This window comes from Mixophyes fleayi, chromosome 10 (genome assembly GCF_038048845.1).
Source record: "Mixophyes fleayi isolate aMixFle1 chromosome 10, aMixFle1.hap1, whole genome shotgun sequence".
Taxonomy (NCBI): domain Eukaryota; kingdom Metazoa; phylum Chordata; class Amphibia; order Anura; family Limnodynastidae; genus Mixophyes; species Mixophyes fleayi.
In genome coordinates, this window is record NC_134411.1 from 9,495,023 (window position 1) to 9,514,304 (window position 19,282).

At 42.1% G+C, this 19,282-nt stretch overlaps 1 protein-coding gene across 3 annotated transcripts in view; it reads right to left on the minus strand.

Moving 5' to 3' along the window:
- Positions 1–19,282, minus strand: part of PIDD1 (p53-induced death domain protein 1) — a 36,666-nt gene that overhangs the window by 10,884 nt on the left and 6,500 nt on the right. For 2 of the 3 annotated variants that reach the window (XM_075187833.1, XM_075187835.1), the window contains 9 exons: positions 18,500–18,913; positions 17,472–17,678; positions 16,837–16,891; positions 14,495–14,696; positions 14,123–14,257; positions 13,519–13,698; positions 13,225–13,372; positions 12,998–13,133; positions 12,293–12,443 (listed from right to left, as the gene is read on the minus strand). In XM_075187833.1, coding sequence (XP_075043934.1) covers positions 12,293–12,443; positions 12,998–13,133; positions 13,225–13,372; positions 13,519–13,698; positions 14,123–14,257; positions 14,495–14,696; positions 16,837–16,891; positions 17,472–17,678; positions 18,500–18,913 — 1,628 coding nt within the window. The remainder of the gene's footprint in view (positions 1–12,292; positions 12,444–12,997; positions 13,134–13,224; positions 13,373–13,518; positions 13,699–14,122; positions 14,258–14,494; positions 14,697–16,836; positions 16,892–17,471; positions 17,679–18,499; positions 18,914–19,282) is intronic. The other variant, XM_075187834.1, reaches the window with a different exon arrangement.

Consider the following 19,282-nt stretch of genomic DNA (forward strand, 5'->3'; position numbering starts at 1 on the left):
AGGCGGATGTAACCGTTGAGAAGCGTGGCGAACTCAGCGCAAGCGCGCCCCCGCCACCTTATGTGGCGGGAGGGGTAAGTACAGCCGTTGTTAAAACTGAAAATAGAAAAATTACTAAGTTGTACCCTGTTTTAAATCAGTTTCAATCAAGTGTATCTGAAAATGAAGATGAACCCACTGTGATTTCGGCCATTGCCCATGCTGTTAATGTACTAGAGGCTCAGCGCAAGTATGAGAAAATGGCTGAGATAGGTGAGAGTAGCGTGATCACTAGGAGTGAAAGTGTTCTAAATCTAGGGCCTGTAAATCCTGTAGCATCCCCTGAAGTTAGTGTACCAGAGGGTGTGTTCCCGGTCCGCACAATATCAGTTCCCAATGGGAAACCGGATAAGGATGGTGTAGTTCCTTTAAGAAATGTTACAATGCATTGTCCCTGGACTAGATCAGAATTACGTTCCATTATGACTGAATTCCCAGATCCTAGAAAAGAGTTAGCTAAATGTCAGAAATTTGTTAAAGACTTAGGGAATGCTCACGAACCAACCAGTAAGGATTGGCGGGTAGTGTTGAGGGCGTGTCTTCCTCCCAATACTAACATACAAAAATTTATTGGAGATTGTTTGTTGGAGGAAGATGACACCTTGACTGATGAGATTAACCAACGGAATATAGAACAAATTGTCAAACACTTAGCCATCTGTTTTCCAGTAGTAGTAAATTGGAGTAAGATTTTCACCATTAAACAAAAGGATAGTGAAACTGCCTCAGATTACTTTGCTAGAGCTATAACAGCGATCGCACGATTTACTGGGATATCCAACATAAGTGAGGACCCACATCACAGAGAGGTAGCTGTAGGGGTACTGATGGATGGCCTTAGGGAAAATTTAAAGACGAGAGTACAAACCACATTACCTAATTGGAGAGGCGTCACAGTAGACTTCCTTAGGGAGTCTGCTGTGGAGCATGACAAGAACCTTTTTAGGAAAAGGGAAGAGAAAAGTGATAGGTTAATGACGGTAAGTATACAGGCTCTAGAAGGGGTGCACACACGACCACCAGCATACAACCCATATAACAGGAAACCTAAAGTGATCAGGTGTTTCAACTGTAACGAGGAAGGACATTACGCTAGAGAGTGTAATAAAGAAAGACTCAATACACATAGGGGTGGGTCACATAGATATCCTCCAAGAAAGGATTCACATAGACTAGAAGACTCACATCTACCCGCGCATATTATGGCAGCAAATGCTGCGCGGGAAATCAATAGTCAGCGCTAGGGGTCAGGTCATACCTGTAGTCTACAGCCAGTGAGGTTAACTGAGAGTCAGAGTGAAGAACCAACAATGATAGTTGACATAGCTGGCAGGAAACAAACTTTTCTTGTAGATACAGGGGCGGCCCGATCTGTGATAACCTCTCCTTTCAATCTACAGGTGACCAGCAAAACTATTCCAGCTATGGGGGTGACGGGAAAAGTGTTACATTATCCTCTAACTAAACCCGCCGAAGTTACTATCGGGCCTCTGCATACTAAGCATTCGTTTCTCTTGGCTGCAGCGGCTCCTACTAACTTGCTAGGGAGAGACTTGTTATGTAAAATGGGATGTGTCATATACTGTACTTCAGATGGTGTGTTCCTAGATATACCCGAGAAGGTTGCACATGAGGTACAGGACATATTGGACACCCCTCAAAGGTTAATGTTACACTCTCCTGTTATAGAACAAAGTCCATCTCAAGTAAAGGGGATGTTGCTGGAAATACCAGGTTCCCTATGGACCAGAGATGGACAGGACACTGGACTGATGGCAAACGTAGCCCCTGTCATGGTCAATCTAAAAAGTGGTAGGATAGCTCCAAAAATCCCACAGTATCCATTAAAACCGGAGGTGGAACTAGGGGTATATCCTGTTATTGAGAGGCTGTTACAACAAGGGATTTTAATTCGTACAGCCAGTACAGCAAATAGTCCCATTTTCCCTGTGAAGAAGAATGGGGGGAGGGGCTATAGATTAGTCCAGGACTTAAGGGGAATTAACAAAGTTGTTGAGAGCCAATTCCCCGTAGTGCCGAATCCAGCTGTCATCCTCATGCAGATTCCACCGTCTGCCAGTCATTTTACTGTCATTGATCTATGTTCTGCTTTCTTTTCAGTCCCTCTTCATCCTGACTGCCAATACCTTTTTGCATTCTCCTACAGGGGAGTGCAATACACATGGACCAGACTACCCCAGGGGTTCATTGACAGCCCCAGTATTTTCTCCCAAGCCTTACATGACTGTTTGCAATCCTTTCAACCCCACAATGGGTCTGTTCTAATTCAATATGTGGACGATTTCTTGTTGTGCTCTGATTCTTTTATGTCATGTTTACATGATACTAAATTGTTGTTGCTTCATCTTTCACAAACAGGGCACAAGGTGGCAAAGGATAAAGTACAGCCATGTCAGACTAAGGTCAAATACTTAGGACACTGCCTCACTAAGGGGCTAAGACACCTGACAACTGACAGAATTGAGGCCATACAACACATGACCCTGCCACAGAGCCAGAAGCAGATTCGTACTTTCTTGGGGATGTGTGGATACTGTAGGTCATGGATCCCAGGTTTTTCTATTCTGGCATTACCATTGCAGGAGCTAGTCTCTTCCTCAAAACCAGAACGTGTCGTACACACAGAAGAGTCAGAGCAAGCGTTCTTTAACCTTAAAGATAGTCTGACAAGAGCACCTGCATTGGGAATACCTGATTATGAAAAGCCTTTTGAGCTATATTGTACAGAAGCTGATGGCTGTGCAGCAGGTGTCCTCGCACAGAAACATGGTGACGCTAGCAGACCGGTAGCATACTACAGTGCACAATTAGACAATGTGGCAAGATCATTCCCAACATGTCTCAGAAGTGTAGCAGCAACGGCCCTTCTAGTAAGTAAGAGCGAGGATGTAGTATTAGGACATAATTCAACCATCTATACACCCCATGCTGTATCAGCTCTGTTAAATTCAGCCCAAACCAGGCATGTTTCTTCAGCTAGATTCACAAAGTGGGAACTAGCCCTGATGGCACCCTCAAACATCACCATCAAACGATGTAGCACCCTAAATCCAGCTACATACCTTCCGTATGTGTCTCAAGAGACACAAAGGGTGGGAGGTGAGGAGACCCTGGTTGATGATGAGTTAGGCAAGAATACTGACACGCATGACTGTATGGAACACCTGAATCAGACCTTTACTGCAAGGCCCGACATACGTGACACCCCCTTAGAAAATGTAGATTTTACGTTTTATACAGACGGAAGTTGCCATAGACAGACAGAGACAGGAGAGCTATGTACTGGTTACGCTGTTGTAGACGATCAGGATGTGGTAGAAGCTGAACCCCTTGGCCCACCTCACTCAGCCCAGGTGGCGGAACTAGTAGCACTAAGGAGAGCGTGTGAATTGGCAGAGGGTAAATCAGCCAACATATATACTGACTCTAGGTACGCCTTCGGGGTAGTGCATGATTTTGGGGCCCTTTGGCGTCTTAGAAACTTTACGACAGCAGCAGGTACACCAGTGGCACACTCACAACACATAAAAGGACTTCTGACAGCGATACAGTTACCCAGAACAGTAGCCGTCATAAAATGCAAAGCCCATACCTTTGAAGAAGACCCAGTGTCATTGGGCAACAACAGGGCAGACGAAGCTGCTAAATGGGCAGCAGGGCAACCTATGACTGTATCGACCGATACTATGATGGTTTTTCAGACATTAGACACGCAGAAATTAATTGAAATGCAAGATTTGTGTTCCCTGCAGGAGAAGGCGGTCTGGAAGGCGAAGGGATGTGGTCAAGAGTCCTCAGGACTCTGGAGGGATGGACAAGGTAAGCCTGTAGCTCCCCGAACATACTATCCAAGCCTGGCTGAAGCAGCACACGGCCTGACTCACCTGGGTAAAGAAGGTATGTGCAAACTGGTGAGAGCATACTGGTGTGCTCCCGGATTTTCCTCTCAAGCTGGTAAGAAAGCAATGTCATGTCTTACTTGTTTGAGGAAAAATGTTGGGAAAACTATTCCAACTGAGCCATCCCACATCCCTCCTACAGACGGACCTTTTCAGGTAATACAAATTGACTATATCCAATTACCACCGTGCAGGAATCTAAAGTATGTGTTAGTGTGTATTGATGTGTTTTCCGGTTGGGTAGAAGCATATCCGGCAGCCACTAATACTGCTGTGTTCACTGCAAAGAAAATCGTACAAGACTTTGTGTGTAGGTTCGGTATCCCTAGAATCATTGAAAGTGATAGGGGTATCCATTTTACTGGTGATATCTTCCAAAATATGTGTAAACTCATTGGAATCAGTAGCAGACTTCACACCCCTTACCGACCACAAGCCAGTGGTAAGGTGGAGAGAGTAAACGGTACTATCAAGAACAAACTAGGTAAGATAATGGCTGAAACTGGGTTGGCATGGCCTGAGGCTTTGCCGTTGGTCCTCCACAGCATTCGAACCACTCCTAGACCTCCTCTTAATCTGTCCCCCTTTGAGATACTGTTCGGACGACAACCTCATTTGATCGTGAGTCCACAAGACGACTTAAAGTGTAATAATGAAGTGACTGTACAATATCTTATAAGAATGAGTAGACAGCTGAAACAACAACAACAAAAACTAAAAATGCTGTCACCTGGTATGCCAGAAACGAACTGTCATGATGTTGAACCTGGAGACTATGTTATGATCCGCAATTTCTTACGTTCAGGTTGTTTAACAGACCGTTGGGAAGGCCCGTACCAAGTGCTGCTGACCAGTACTACATCACTGAAGGTTGCAGAGAGAGACACTTGGGTCCATTCCACCCACTGCAGGAGAGTCCATAATCCGGAGAAAGTGCAAGACAAGACTCAGACCGACGACATAGAGCTGTCACTTGTGAGCCTGTTCCGGGAGACCTAAAGCCTGCAGCTAAGACACCTGAACCAGAGACGTTGCCTCAAGAACTATCTTTCCAGCGATGGAGTGGCGGTTTTTGTTTTTCTTTTGTTCCAGGATTTTCCTTGTTTTTACTTTTTCTAGGACATTCTATTTTTGTGAAGGAGAATGGAGGATGGAGGAGAGTTCTGGGAGTGATACGGATGAAATGGAGGCCGAAGAAAAGTTAATAGGATATCCTGAGCAGCCCATTATCAAACTTGGTCCAGGGGTTATGAAAAGGTCTGCTAGCTCAGGAACTCGGAGGCAGTGTGAGGGGCTATTGTCTGATGAGTATTGTATCTGCAAGTTCTGCAACTCCCTAGTTGACGAGAGATGCATCCAACGATGCCAGTCCCCCAGTACTCTGAATATAGGCGGGCATCCATTGGAGGATTATCACTCCCTGGTAGGTAAGGTGCTAAACCAAACTGAGTGTTGGGTGTGCTCTCACGTGCCTCAAGGGCAGCATAACATAGGACTAGTGCCATTCCCGCTAAACATATCCGAAGTACTCGAATTAAGGGGTGGGAGGCCCATAGAAGGGAGGTACAATAACACTAGGTCCCCTAGTCTGACGCTTCGACAATACTCCATAGGCAGATCGTTGCTGTGCCTAAACATATCTCATGCAAAGCGCCTGGAGAATTGGGAGGCTGACCTATCAGATCAGACAATGGCTCGCCACACTCATTTTAGAGAGAGACCCACAAGGTCACTACTAGGCAGGAATGCTGATGGAAGTCACAAGTTAGGGCGTATAACCAAACATAAGAAGGTATCTATTGGAAAAGTCTCTACAGATAAATGTGAAAATATCATTAATGCCGACACGTGTCTAGAGCAGATGGAGACACTAGGCATGGGTAGTTTTATCAAAACTCTGTGTGATATAATTCATGGGCATACTGTTCCTTATGTTCTCCCTGATGATGTGTATTTTGTTTGTGGGAGGAAAGCTTATTCCTGGGTGACTCCGAGTTCCAAGGGCTTGTGTTTCTTAGCTAAACTGGTTCCTGAAATCATGACTATTACTCATGAAGAAATGGTAGATATTCACAAGACTACATCACCACCATACATACACACACAGTATGAACACCGTGGCAAGAGAAATATGATTCCTGGTGAGGAACCCATAGCTACAAAATTGATTAGTGAAACTGCTGGTTTCCAAGTTATGGTTGCTCTAGATCTCACCAGGACCGCTCGGGGAACATTAAACTTTAAGTATATCCAAGACCTAGCTAAATTAATAGATAATATCACTGAGATGTATGATGACACTTTCAGGTATACTGGAAGGGAGCTACAAGCGTACAAGAAGGAGTTGGTGCAACATAGACTGGTACTAAATTATCTCACCTCTATTACTGGTGGGTACTGTGTGACACTGGCCACCCAGTTCGGTGTCAAATGTTGCACGTACATTACTAATAATACGGAAGACCCTAAAGAGGTTATAGACCGGAAGATGGATGAAATTTTGCAGCTGAAATGGGAATTTCGAAAGAGCCATAATTTTTCGTTATATGAGGTCGGGGAAAAGGTGGCGGGTTGGTTCTCATGGTTGAACCCAGCAAAATGGTTCTCCGGTCTGGGGGAGTGGGTACAGGAAATGATTGCGAGTGTAGGTAAGCTCCTTCTCCTTATACTGGGTGTCATCTTAGCAATTGGTTTAGTTGTCAAATGTGTTCCTACTGTGTTGAAGTGTGGAAAACGGTCCCATAAGAGTAACACTGAGAAAGAGACTGAAAGGGTGGTACCAGATACCGAGATCATGGTCTGTGAAGAAGTATTGTATAATCCTGAACTTGAAACGGTGATTGGGTGATAGTTTATTACACTATCAAAGGGTGGAACTGTCGAAGTCAGCAAATTGGATAAAGTCATTTCAATTAAAGTCTAGCAAACTTGGTTGTCTTTGTCTGAAAAGATGCGTACGGTACGCTATGACGTACAAGGGCACGCTACGGCGTGAAAGGGCGTACGCATCCACTACACGTGGCAGCAACAGTAATTGGTCTTTTACCATACATTTGCACAAACACGCATACTTATAAAATAGTACACATTATTGGTAGTTGCAACACATAGTCAGTTATGTCGAAATATAGTAGTATTTATATGTTATATCAGAGTTACATGCATATTAGTGAAATACACGGAACGGGTTAAAGGAATAACATCATGAGTGGTATCATAATGAACCTTGTTACATATCCTACTGTTTGGTGCGCTCTGCGAGGGAATCGCAGAGTGCATACGCAAGTTATGAATGATAGGGAATTATGAACTACTTAAGAGTAAGGAATTCTGGCGGGAAGATCAGAGCATACCCCCTGCAGAGATGACCCCCTCCTTTGGATTCCTTAGGATGAACCAGCCAATGATTGACGACCCCTTGGACATTCCTGAGACCCGGACCAATAGATGCAAGCCATACCATCTTCATTGTATTACTGTACTTGATTGTGTATATAAGCAGCAGCTTGTGATCCAGAGTGCAGACTTCTTGTCCCCAGACTTCAGGATTGAATGACTGCACTGGATCCAGAGCGCCTGCGTTAAGTAACGGCTGTATTTACTATTACATCGCTTGAGCATATTTTTTTCCACTTATTGCGAATAAATCTTTGTGCGTTGGAAACACAAATCGAGGTTCGACAATCGTTATTGGTTAGCGACAGTACGCACATTACAATTCATAATATGATTCCCTCCTTCAATGAGATAGCTGCTGGAATCCTGCTCTTGTTTATATATCTGATGAAAGGGACCTAAACAAAATTTCTGCAATCTAAAATCAAATCTTATTTTGTCAGTCATCCTTGTTGACAATCCCTTCATTCCTAACTAGTTCCATATTCCCCTTTCAATACAAAAAGCCACCCAATATCCAAATAAACCTATATAATCTTTGCTGCCACATGTCGCTAGCTACGGACTGAAAGTATCCGTAGTCGGCCTCATGTCAGCCAGTCTTGATAAAATATGGCATGTGTACAAGATGGAATACACAACTTATTTCCTTAAGAGCTACACTCTTAGGCTGCGTACGCACTACAGTGTTTTCAGCCGATTATCGGGCCAATCACACAATAAATGAGCGTTTGGCCCAATATCGCATCAATATGTATGCTGCAACAATGAACGATGGTCGTTCCAAAGCACATGGTATCTTTTCATTTGATTTTTAAACCGGACTAAAAATCTTGTTCAACGATGGAACAATGTTGTTCCAGTTCTGCAGTGTGTATGCATTCAAGACTGGCAGTGTCCATAGATCTCTATAGAGTGTGCAGAGAAGCAATATTTTCAGCTGATGGTTATGACAGATGAAGAGCACAGATCTGAAGGTATATATCTTTTAAAACATGTATAGTGTGTACACATGAATTGGCATACTGATTGGGACTTTTTTTTTTCTTTTTTCAGTTGTTGGTAAAATCGTTAGTGATATGGAGATCAGGAGAATTTTTTTGTACCATGTACTCAGCCTTATTTTGTAAAATTTCCAAGTTTCTGACCATGTCACTACAATATTTTGCAGACCATTTAATAACAATATCTACTAAAAAAATAAATTAAAAATAAAAGGATGAACCGCTCAATTTTATCTGCTTTCACAAAGGAGTCTCTAGTCGTCCCTTCAAACAAAGGACAAAAGTGTTCAGACAGCTATCAATACTGAAATGCAGTGATTAATAGAACAATTACAGGGTTACTTTTGGAATTGTGATCACTAAAAGTGGTTTAAGACATTGCCTAATTGTTACAGTTCTTTAGGTCTCAGAGATGTGAAATAATGGCATATAAAGAATTTGCCAGAATATACATATATTTTTCGTTACTGAGTACAGTTGTCTTATTCAATATCTGTCCGTATTTGAGAGACATGCGTGTACATTCAGAAAGTAGGCTGTTACATGCAAAAGACATTGTATCAACACTGGATTAAATTAAGTTACGGTATATGTCAACAACAATAGCATAAAGTGCTGGTGCAATAGCTGCAAATGTGTAATTGATACAAAATGAATTGTAAACACAAATGAAAGAGACAAGATAAGTCTTGGCCTGGGGTTTTCCTCTCTCTTCCCCACCTCTGCTCATGCTCTTCCTAGTCAACGACTGTAAACCTTGTGTGCTCTCATATTCCTGCTTGAGGTCAGTCCAGCCCCCTCCTCTCTATCCACTTCACACCTCCCTCTTTATTTTCCAGCATCATTGTCTTCTTCCCTACAGTCAGCCTACCACCTTCTTCCTCAGCCTTCAGAAACACGCTCCCTGAATTTCCCTGCTACTCATTCTGTCCTGTTACAGTGTTAGTTAGCTATTCCCATGATGTTCCCCACTCCCTATTCGCGGCATCCAGCACTGGTGTATTACACAGCGACTCTACTTATGTATGTTATGGCTCGCGGCTACCAAGATAAACTTTTAGAACAGATGGTAAAGAGGTCTTCACCTTAAGCAGCCGCCTTTCCCAGGTCTTAAGCTCTTGCATAGTAAAAGTTTATCTATGTCGGTCGCAGCGCAGTTGATATAGGAGGCGGTTGCTAAGACTGGAGCAGGTGGTCAGAAGTGGGCCGGGGAGAGGGGTCTGTAGCAGGCAAAGTAGTTGGGGACAAGCCAAAGGGTCAGGTGCTGACAGCAAGCAGGGACTACCAATAACAAAGCCAAAGGTTAAAGCAGAGTACAAGGAGGGTCCAGAAACAGAGCCAAGGGTCACAACGGAGATTCAGGTCAAGCAGCAAAGTATACACAGGAACAGAGCAGGTCAGCAAAATGTGCAGAACACAGGACGCTATAACCGGCAGGGAGGCTAAGCTACCCCTGCCTTAAATACTTAAAGTGACCAATCAGAGGGGGAGAGAGACTAGCCACAGGAGGCTAATGGTAATTAATTACTTTTCTTAATTAACATTTGCATGTCCACCTGACTGTCCCCTAATGCCAGGGCGCGGCGCTGTAGCACAGAGCGGGACGAGGAAGGAGGAAGTGATGTCCTGGCTGTTAACACGGCAGTTGGGATGTTAGCAGGGAGAACGAGCCACGGACCCCCGCGGCTCGTAATAATGTATAGAAGATGCATTGTTTTTTGTTTGTTTAGACTTGCAGCTTATATATTTTATAGCCAATATAACGGCTAAAGGACCCTTTTCTATTCACATTCCCCCTTTCACAATGGGTGTTAGCACTTAAAAGACAAAAAGTAAAAGTATTTCTTGACTATTTCATTAGTGGAGAAACTTCTTGTAACAAAATAATAATCTATAATAGTCCCTGAAGAAGGGACCACCCAGGTCTATGGTACATTAGAGGTTTCCTCCCATGCAGAACCTTTTATTCTCCTCTGTACCAAAAGTCCTGATTCACCATCCAAAGCACTAAGGAAATGTAACATCTCCAACCAAAACAGCTCCTTATCTCAGGAGTCGTATCTCTTACAGGTACACCAATACACAATGATAAGGATGACCATCAACAGAACTGTCTCTGCGCTTCTGTCGACTTCATACGGACCCCTCCAGTTGTACTTAAATCATTAGGGGTGTGACTATTGTATCAAGTTGCGCTGTTTATTCACATTACTTCTGTGACATTTCCATTCAGACTACTATAGGAAAGAGGATTCCAAATTCTTTTTTTTTTTTTTAAGTGGAAAACAGCAGACATGGAGGTGTTTGTATTTAATTACATTTTATATGGGATATGCGACTTACCTTTACTAATAACTGTCAAATCACTATTCTCTCTTGTGTATATGACAATTCATTACATTATTATATTTTGTAAATGAGCCCTCCTATGTTCACCTCATGATAGATAGATTAATTTAATGTATGGTACACCTTGCTATTCTTAGCCCTCTACCAGGCCAAAAAAAAAAAAAGATTAAACGAAAACATATTCATTGCTATTCAATCAACACTTCCTGAGGCCTCTCCTACAATCCAGTGCTTGTCACTAAACATATCTGCATCAGTTACATACAAATGGATGCTCACTATGCATAGTAAACTTTTCTTTTTTTACTTTATACTCTGTAAACAGAAAATAGCTATATAGTCCTTTAGGCTAAAAATAAGAAACACATGTCCTTCCTTATGTCTCAAAAAACAACAATTAAGATGATTTTGCTTCTGCCACGTACCCGACTGGTTAATCCAGGCACATAAGCATTAGTAAATTAACTGGTTTATCCGCTGTAACTGTCCAGATACCTTTCTGCCTCTTCAATGTTATCTATTTCAACACTAGTTAACACCACCACAAACTCATACAGGAGAAGCATGCAGGCAATCTAGCATGCAGGCTATTACTTAGCTGGAACACGGGATTTTCACTTCAGTGGTTCTGAAACGCTCTAAAATAAATAAGGATGTCCTGCTCAAATTCAGTTCGAATCACAATTTGCAAGAACTGAAGGGCTTTGACTTGCAAAAACTGATATATATATATATATATATATATATATTTCAATGAACTAAACTTAAAAAAAACCCAAGACTTTATGGACAATTAACGTACATGGAATATTATGTAGCTACTTTTTCGGTGATATCACAAGACTATTGTTGTGCATTTTCAACCCTCGCCTGATGACACCAAAATGTAATTTAGTATAATTAAAAGAAATAGCATTTTAAACACGTGTGCTGCCACATTATATCCAGTGCAACAACTAGTACTGAACTTGTTGAAGGCTGTACTGTCATCACAGTTTCTCATTAGATTTGTCACCAACCTGTAATCTGGAATGGGTTTTTACAAGATTAGCGAAAAGATGATTTTATCATTAACACATTGTTTGAAATAGAAGTGACATGTTGTTATCATTGTAGCCTGGCAACAGAGGTCATGTGATGACAATACTGCCACCTGACTGGTCCAGGTTCCAGCTACTTCCTGCAATACAGATGGCGGGGAACAAAATACTTTTTATAAACACAAATGTCAGCCCGGAATCCATTGATTTATCACTATGGAATAATACTGGTTTTTTTAAATGTTTTAAAAGACTGAGCAACTCTCTGATATACAAACTTCTACAACTCCCGTCCATACACTCATGGGACTCAAAACCTTATTCCTTTTCTGTTTTATTAGCAGTTTCAAAATATGTTAACTACATTTTTCTATCCTGTAGGATTCTCAAATATTGGCAAGGTCACCAAAACCAATGAGGAACATTAGGGGCAATTACTGCATACACCCCTCAATGGCAAGTGTATTATTAAGAAAAATAAATAAATGACATTTAGGTGGAATGTTATAAAAGCGATTCTTTCTATGAATCTGATGGATTGTACCTTGTGTTTGGGGATGCACTGCAGCAGTACCTGCTCCGGCTCCCGCTTCCTCTGCAGAGCAACAAAGTTGACCTGGTACATGCGCAGCCGCTTATATACATTTTGGGCTAGTTCACCCACATAGGATTTTGTGGTGTACCATAGCCAATACCTTAAGATAAAAAAAAAAAAAAAAAAAAAAAGGACAATTAAGCGGTATAACAGCACAGAAACCCTATGTTAGAACACAAAAGATTTACATAAAAAATATTTTTTTACAGTCAGAAATACATCTGGGATATGCAAGACTGCACAATAAATCTGAGCCCCAATGCACAAGTAGGGCCATATTACATAGACAGCACTAATACTGCACTACTTGCCAACTTTACTCTTATTTTGCAAATCATCATCATCAACATTTATTTATATAGTGCCAGCAAATTCCGTAGCGCTTTACAATTGGGAACAAACATTAATAAGACAATACTGGGTAATATATACAGACAGAGAGGTAAGAGAACCCTGCTCGCAAGCTAACAATCTATGGGACAATGGGAGTTTGAAATACAAGGGCATGTGCTATGTTATATTGCACAATGGACCAGCTAGAATGCAAAGGTAAATGTATTGAGTGGCCTGTGTGTGTGGCAAATGATGCCAAGGAGCAGAAAAGTGGAGAAAGGAAGAAACAGAGCAGGACAAAGATTCATAGAAGAGACTTACCAGGAAAAGTGATCCACCTGGAACTGGGCATAAATATGTGTTATCTGCAAAACAACCTGATGTGTGATGTCTGTCCAGGTTTGTGCTTGTGGGTCACCATGCAAGAGGAACAACTGGGAAGAATCTAAAGTGTCACCTGCAAAGAGCACAGAGCCCATTACTGTCAGCACACATAGAGACAACATCCAACGTGTGACAGACACAGCACAGCCAGCCTAATGTCTGACCTGTTACCCCTGGAGGGAGGGGCAATTGGATTTTAACAGGTCTCAAGAAGTTGTCTGTTGAACTCTGTGAGAGACGCAGGAGGGGGCTGGCGGTGGACTCAGAGTCTCCTATGATCTTCTCAAGCAATTTAGTGCTGACTGGTAAAACCTAAATGATAAGAGAGAACTGTCCTCACATAAAACTGACATTGACAGAATTAAGAGAATTAAAACAGCTAAGGAAGACCATCTATAGACCAGGATAGAGTTATAGGAACACGTCGGGCAAGAGTTTGGTCAGTTAAGGTCACTGACCTTCATGCGTATTGTACGAGTCCCCACTGTTGCACCAGCCGGAAACTCAACACGAATGTTCTGGTCCACACTGGAGAAAAGGAGCTCTCCTTCTTCTGGGACTTCACAGCAATCTTCCACTAGACGTGAGACCACAAGGAACCAGGAGAAGTGAGGAGTCTGACAAGTGGCCAGCATCTGCTTTCAGAAAGGCAAACACAGCTTAAAGTAAATAATCCTATGAATATGTTAAAGGAGTCATAATCTGTATCCTAATAGGCCGTCTGCTGAAAGTTAAGCAACGGGATCACTGCTGAATTTAGCCAGACATGTTCGTGGCTATACTGTAGGAGACCCTGCTGTTTTGGCACTTGAGCCAAGTGGCCAGATCACTTCTGGAGTCACTGAGTCTTGTGGGACACACACACGCTAATGGTGTTTAGCCTTTACTAATAGACCCGATAATGACCCCATCAATTTTGACAGGATAATTATGAGGTATGGTGGTCATTATCAGGCTGCATAATGTGCCAAACAGCATATGAGACTACCCGCTTATCCCCATTGGCTGTTGTGATATAATGGTATCAACATTAGGGAGACCAGACCAATGTACATGTCTCACCTCATGCACTGACTTTTCCTTTGTTGTGGTGTTCAGATCTGTCCATGTTCCTGAGGCGTCGCTGAAAGTCCGTGTTACCACCTGACGCTTTCGCATAGACTTCTGGAAAGCGAAGGGAATGGTGATCTCCACATCCTGTTGTATAACAGAAAAGACAGCTCACATGTTTAAAGTGTACAATACCTGCTCCAAAATTGTGAGTCACACAAACGCCAACCATTATTACAGTAATGCATGAAGCCACCTCAATTATTCACAACCTCCAAACACAACTTCTCGCTGTTTGGAAACAATCTGAAACCAGTAACCCCCTTTAGGCCTTGATTTATTAGTAGGAATTAATTAATATGGCAGTATCGGTTACTGGCTCACCTGATGAAAGTGAAGACCATGAGGTCCTAGCTCCAACGTTCTACTGAGGAGTACGTCATGGTGACCAAGTCTCACGTGCTGCCGCTCTAGTGGCAGGATTTGGTAATGGATTTTGGTGGATGAATGGACAGCTCCAGGAGGGAAAAAAAGGTGAAAGCCATGTGGCAGGAATACCCAGAATCCCTCTGATGTGACACAAAAGCTGGGGACAGTTGAGAAACAAATGGTTATTATTGGCATTTGCAAAGCAGAAGACATTGCTTGGGTTGTGTAATCTTCATGAATGTTAGCTGCAGTTTACTTCTGCTTAATAATCTACTACTATCTGGTCCAGAAATCCATCTCACTTTGCCCTGTCTACGTTCATGATGTTTTACAAGTGGTCAAAAGTTTAACTAAAGAAACAGCAGCCAGAATTGTCAATACTACATAATAATCCTTACTAGCGTTGTCAAGCTGGGGACCCATTGTGTGTATTTAGCCCATCCAAGCTACAATATTTTTTAATGACTCACATTATGCATTTTAAACATAGAGAAAAGAACTTCCAGAACAAATATCCACATGTGAAAAAAATAATATACATATCCATTTGTGAGATTATATTTATATATCTACATACATAAACATACTATCAAGTATTGAAACACTAAGGGAGGTATTCAATTGACGGCGGGATCGCCGAAAATCCCGCGCTGGACAAATATTACCATTAATACGGTAATATTGCTCGTAAATACCGTTAATACGGTAATTTACTCTCTCAGGGAGCCGCGAGCTGAAATCCAGCGAGATATTACCGTTTTAACGGTAATATTTTTCGAGTGCGGGCTTTGCGGCGATCCCGCCGTCAATTGAATACCCCCCTAAAAGTAAAATATAACACATTTTGCTGCAACAAGAGTTACTCAGGAAAAAATGGTATTAGGTAGACACTGGCAAGACCAAGTTCACAGGACAACACCATTTCGACTTCATTCAAAAATACACAGGACAAGAGGGACTCTTTGCATTCATGGAGGGAATTCAATTCCACCCGAAGTACCGCCGTGCTAAAACTATTACCATTATTACGGTAGTTTTAGCCCGGCTTTCAGTTCAGGGAGCTGCAAGCAAAAAGCCAATGTTAGAACTCCCGTAATAACGATAATAATGTGCAGGCACCGTTACTTTTCACAGTAACATGGCCAATTGAATACTTGATCTACAGCTAAGGGATCAAGAGGGTAATGGCCATCCCTAGGTCATTGTAAAAGTGCATTGCATAGGAGTTCTTTGCTGTTTTAAAATGTTTAATAAAGTTTCCCTAGAATCTTCAGGTTCAGTATGCAGTAGACATTGCACTTATATGTGTAGATCAGGGGGTAAATGTATCAAGCTGAGAGTTTTCCGGTGGGTTTGAATCACCAATCAGATTCTAACGATCGTTTATTTAGTGCATTCTACAAAATGATAGCTAGTATCCGATTGGTTGCTATAGACAACATCTCCACTTTTCAAAACTCTCAGCCTGATATTTACCCCCAGGTGTGTAAACCTGCTTCCTTCTAGCAACCAGTGGTGGGTTATATGTAAGAGTATGCAGGACTACTTGTTTAATATCCCCTTATTATGGAGACAGAGCCTGGTAGATGGTGAGTCTTCAAAGCATTGCCATTATATGCAATCATTACCAGAATGGTGGCATGTGATACCCATGGCACTGGTACAGCCACCTGCAATAACCTCAACCACGGGAGGAATCTTCATATTTGGTAGGTTGCAGTCTCATTCAGAGATTCGGAAATACTGGAAAATTGGAAGGTAGAAACCCAGGGGTGATATTCTCTTTAAACAGGATAACTGCTATTATTATTATTATTATTATTATTATAAATTTTTATTTTTAGGGCGCCACTAGGTATCCGTAGCGCCGTACAGGGACAAACAAAGTTACAATACAAAGGTGAGACAGCACGATACAGTAAACAAAACGCACAGTAACTCCGAGATCTCAAAGCACAGCTAGAGGGGCGGGGGGAGGGGAGAGGGGAAGGTCCCGCATATGGCGGAGCCAAAGAGGGCACGGAAGGCAGGGAAACCCCCAGAGTGGAGAGGAGGGAGCAAGAGGGAACTGGGAGGAGGAGGGCAAGGTAGCTGGAGAGCAGAGTTAAAAGTGGTGAAGACAGGAGGAGAGATGACCCTGCTCAAAGGAGCGTACAATCTAAGGGGTGCTATGATTGTCTAACTGATGTTAGCAACAGATGCTATTAGCAATCAACCCAGGTCCAATACTCATTTCTATGTTAATACTTGTTAAAAAAAAAAAAAAGCTAATAGCACTGAGGAGTAGAAGAACATACCTCTTCTCTTCGGGCTTCACATAGATGCTTTTTATATCTATACTCTGATTTTCGTCTGCAGAAAAGACAAGATAAAGTTATAACAGATTCACACACAGAAACAAACCTACATCCAATGATTATTTCATCAATACACAAATATTTGATACAAGGACTCAACAAGAACAAGTTTGTGACAGTCCTGGAATTTATGGGTGGATTTGGCAGATTATTCTGTGTTCCACTTTAAGACGCCTGTAAAGTGACTAACGTACACAGAGTGCCCATGGTCTTTTTACACAAGGAGGGAGAGGATCGGGCAAACACAAGAGGGGATTTGTGTCTTTAGAAGAGAACTGGAAAACTAGAGTGAACTTAGTAGAAAACTTTTAATTTGACAATATCAAACTAGCGTCATATGAAATTGGCATTATTATTTCACTACTTTTATAGCCTATGGGGTAAATGTATCACACTGAGAGTTTTCAAGTGGGTTTGTAAAGTGGAGAGGTTGCCTACAGCAACCAATCAGATTCTAGCTGTCATTTTGTAGAATGTACTAAATAAATGATAGCTAGAATCCGATTGTTTTTCAAACCCGCTGGAAAACTCTCAGCTTGATACATTTACCCCTATATGTGGACATACTACTTTACCTTCATCTGGAGGTGGGGGCTCAGGCTCCCCTATGGGGTTTCCTTGGAGATGTACACAGGAGCACTGTGTGATTTCTATCGGCACTGAGCGTAGCCGGTTGTTCTGTAAGTCCAGGCGGGACAGGTGAGGAAGACTTGCCAGACCTGCTGGCACAGTGACTAGCCAATTGCTGTGGAGATAGAGCTTCTGTAGCGACTTCAGATTACCTATACAGAGAAGAAGAGTGTTATCTACTGTCTACACGATCTTACCAGCTCACATTCTCATCACACTGAGAAATAAAGTGTTCTTCACACCTCTTAGGGGGGTATTCAATTGTGAGCGAGATCGGTGAAATACTACCGGTAATACGGTAATATTGCGCGTAAATACCGTTAATACGGTAATTTACTCGCTGGATTTCAGCTCGCAGCTCAGGGAGCTGCGAGCTGAAATTCAGCGAGTAATTACCGTATTAACGGTAATATTTTTTGAGCGCGAGTATTTCACCGATCTCGCTTACAATTGAATACCTCCCTTAGACTGAGTTTGGACTGGGTCACCTTTCCCTTCTATGTAATGTCATTGTGTGCGATTTGTCTGTATCATTATCTCCTCAATATGCCAAACTGCGTAATATGCTGCATAATATCCTACACATTCCAAAGAGGGATATCCTCAAATTATGACCTGCGATACGAAAGGACCAGATCTGATAAAGTCTTATTTCTTTACCTGAACTCATAAATACCCTTGTATACTGATCATAGATCAAACAATCACTTGAGCAAAACAATCATATTTTGTTCTAACATTTTAAAACATCTTAACCTTGAAACGTGACCTCTCATTGTCAGCGATATCTATAAAAAAAAAAAAGAGTGCATGCAATGGAAACTGTGGAGTAAATATACATTTCACAAGAATAGAATAAAAGGAGTTATATCAGTAATGAGGATAGTGTAAATCTATATAAATAGAATGTTGCATTGCATAATTCTTCAGCATCTGGAATAAATTATGACAAAACAGTTATGGTGTTACTCACACATTGTCTCTGGAAGATCGGTGAGGTTGTTCCCAGACAAATTTAGATCAAAGCACTGCTGCAAATTTCCAACCTCCTCTGGGAGAGACACCAACTTGTTCTCAGACAGGTCCACTTTTTCCAGGTTTCTTAGCTGCCCAATACTAGCAGGAAGCTCTGTCAACTGGTTGGACATCAGTGAGAGGATTCTCAAGGTTTTCAGCTCACCGATGGCATCTGGGAGTGTCATGAGCTGGTTGTAGCCAAGGTGAAGAGTGGAAAGAAAACGGAGGGAAGTGACATAAAACGGCAGCTCCGTAAAGCTATTGAAGCTGAGATCCAAGTGGCGCAGAGAAGAAACCTTGCTGATATCTGGGGGTAGAGTGGTCAGTAAACCATTCTGACACCTCCCAATTTCATCCCTTAAATGTCCTCCTGTGAAGTTCAATATAACAGATATAGCTGTAACATTTGCTATTTATAAAAATATGTTCATGACATCACATATTTGTTCACAAAACAATTAAGAAAATAGGATTCCAATTGAACAGATTCTGCCACACTTTCTTGGAATGATGTAACTTCAATACAAAAGCATTACATTGGGCAGCACGGTGGGTAAGTGGTTAGCACTTCTGCCTCACAGCAACGGGGTCATGAGTTCAATTCCCAACCATGGCCTTATCTGTGTGGCGTTTGTATGTTCTCTCCTTGTTTGCGTGGGTTTCCTCCGGGTGCTCCGGTTTCCTCCCATACTCCAAAAACATACTGGTAGGTTAATTGGCTGCTATCAAAATTGAGCCT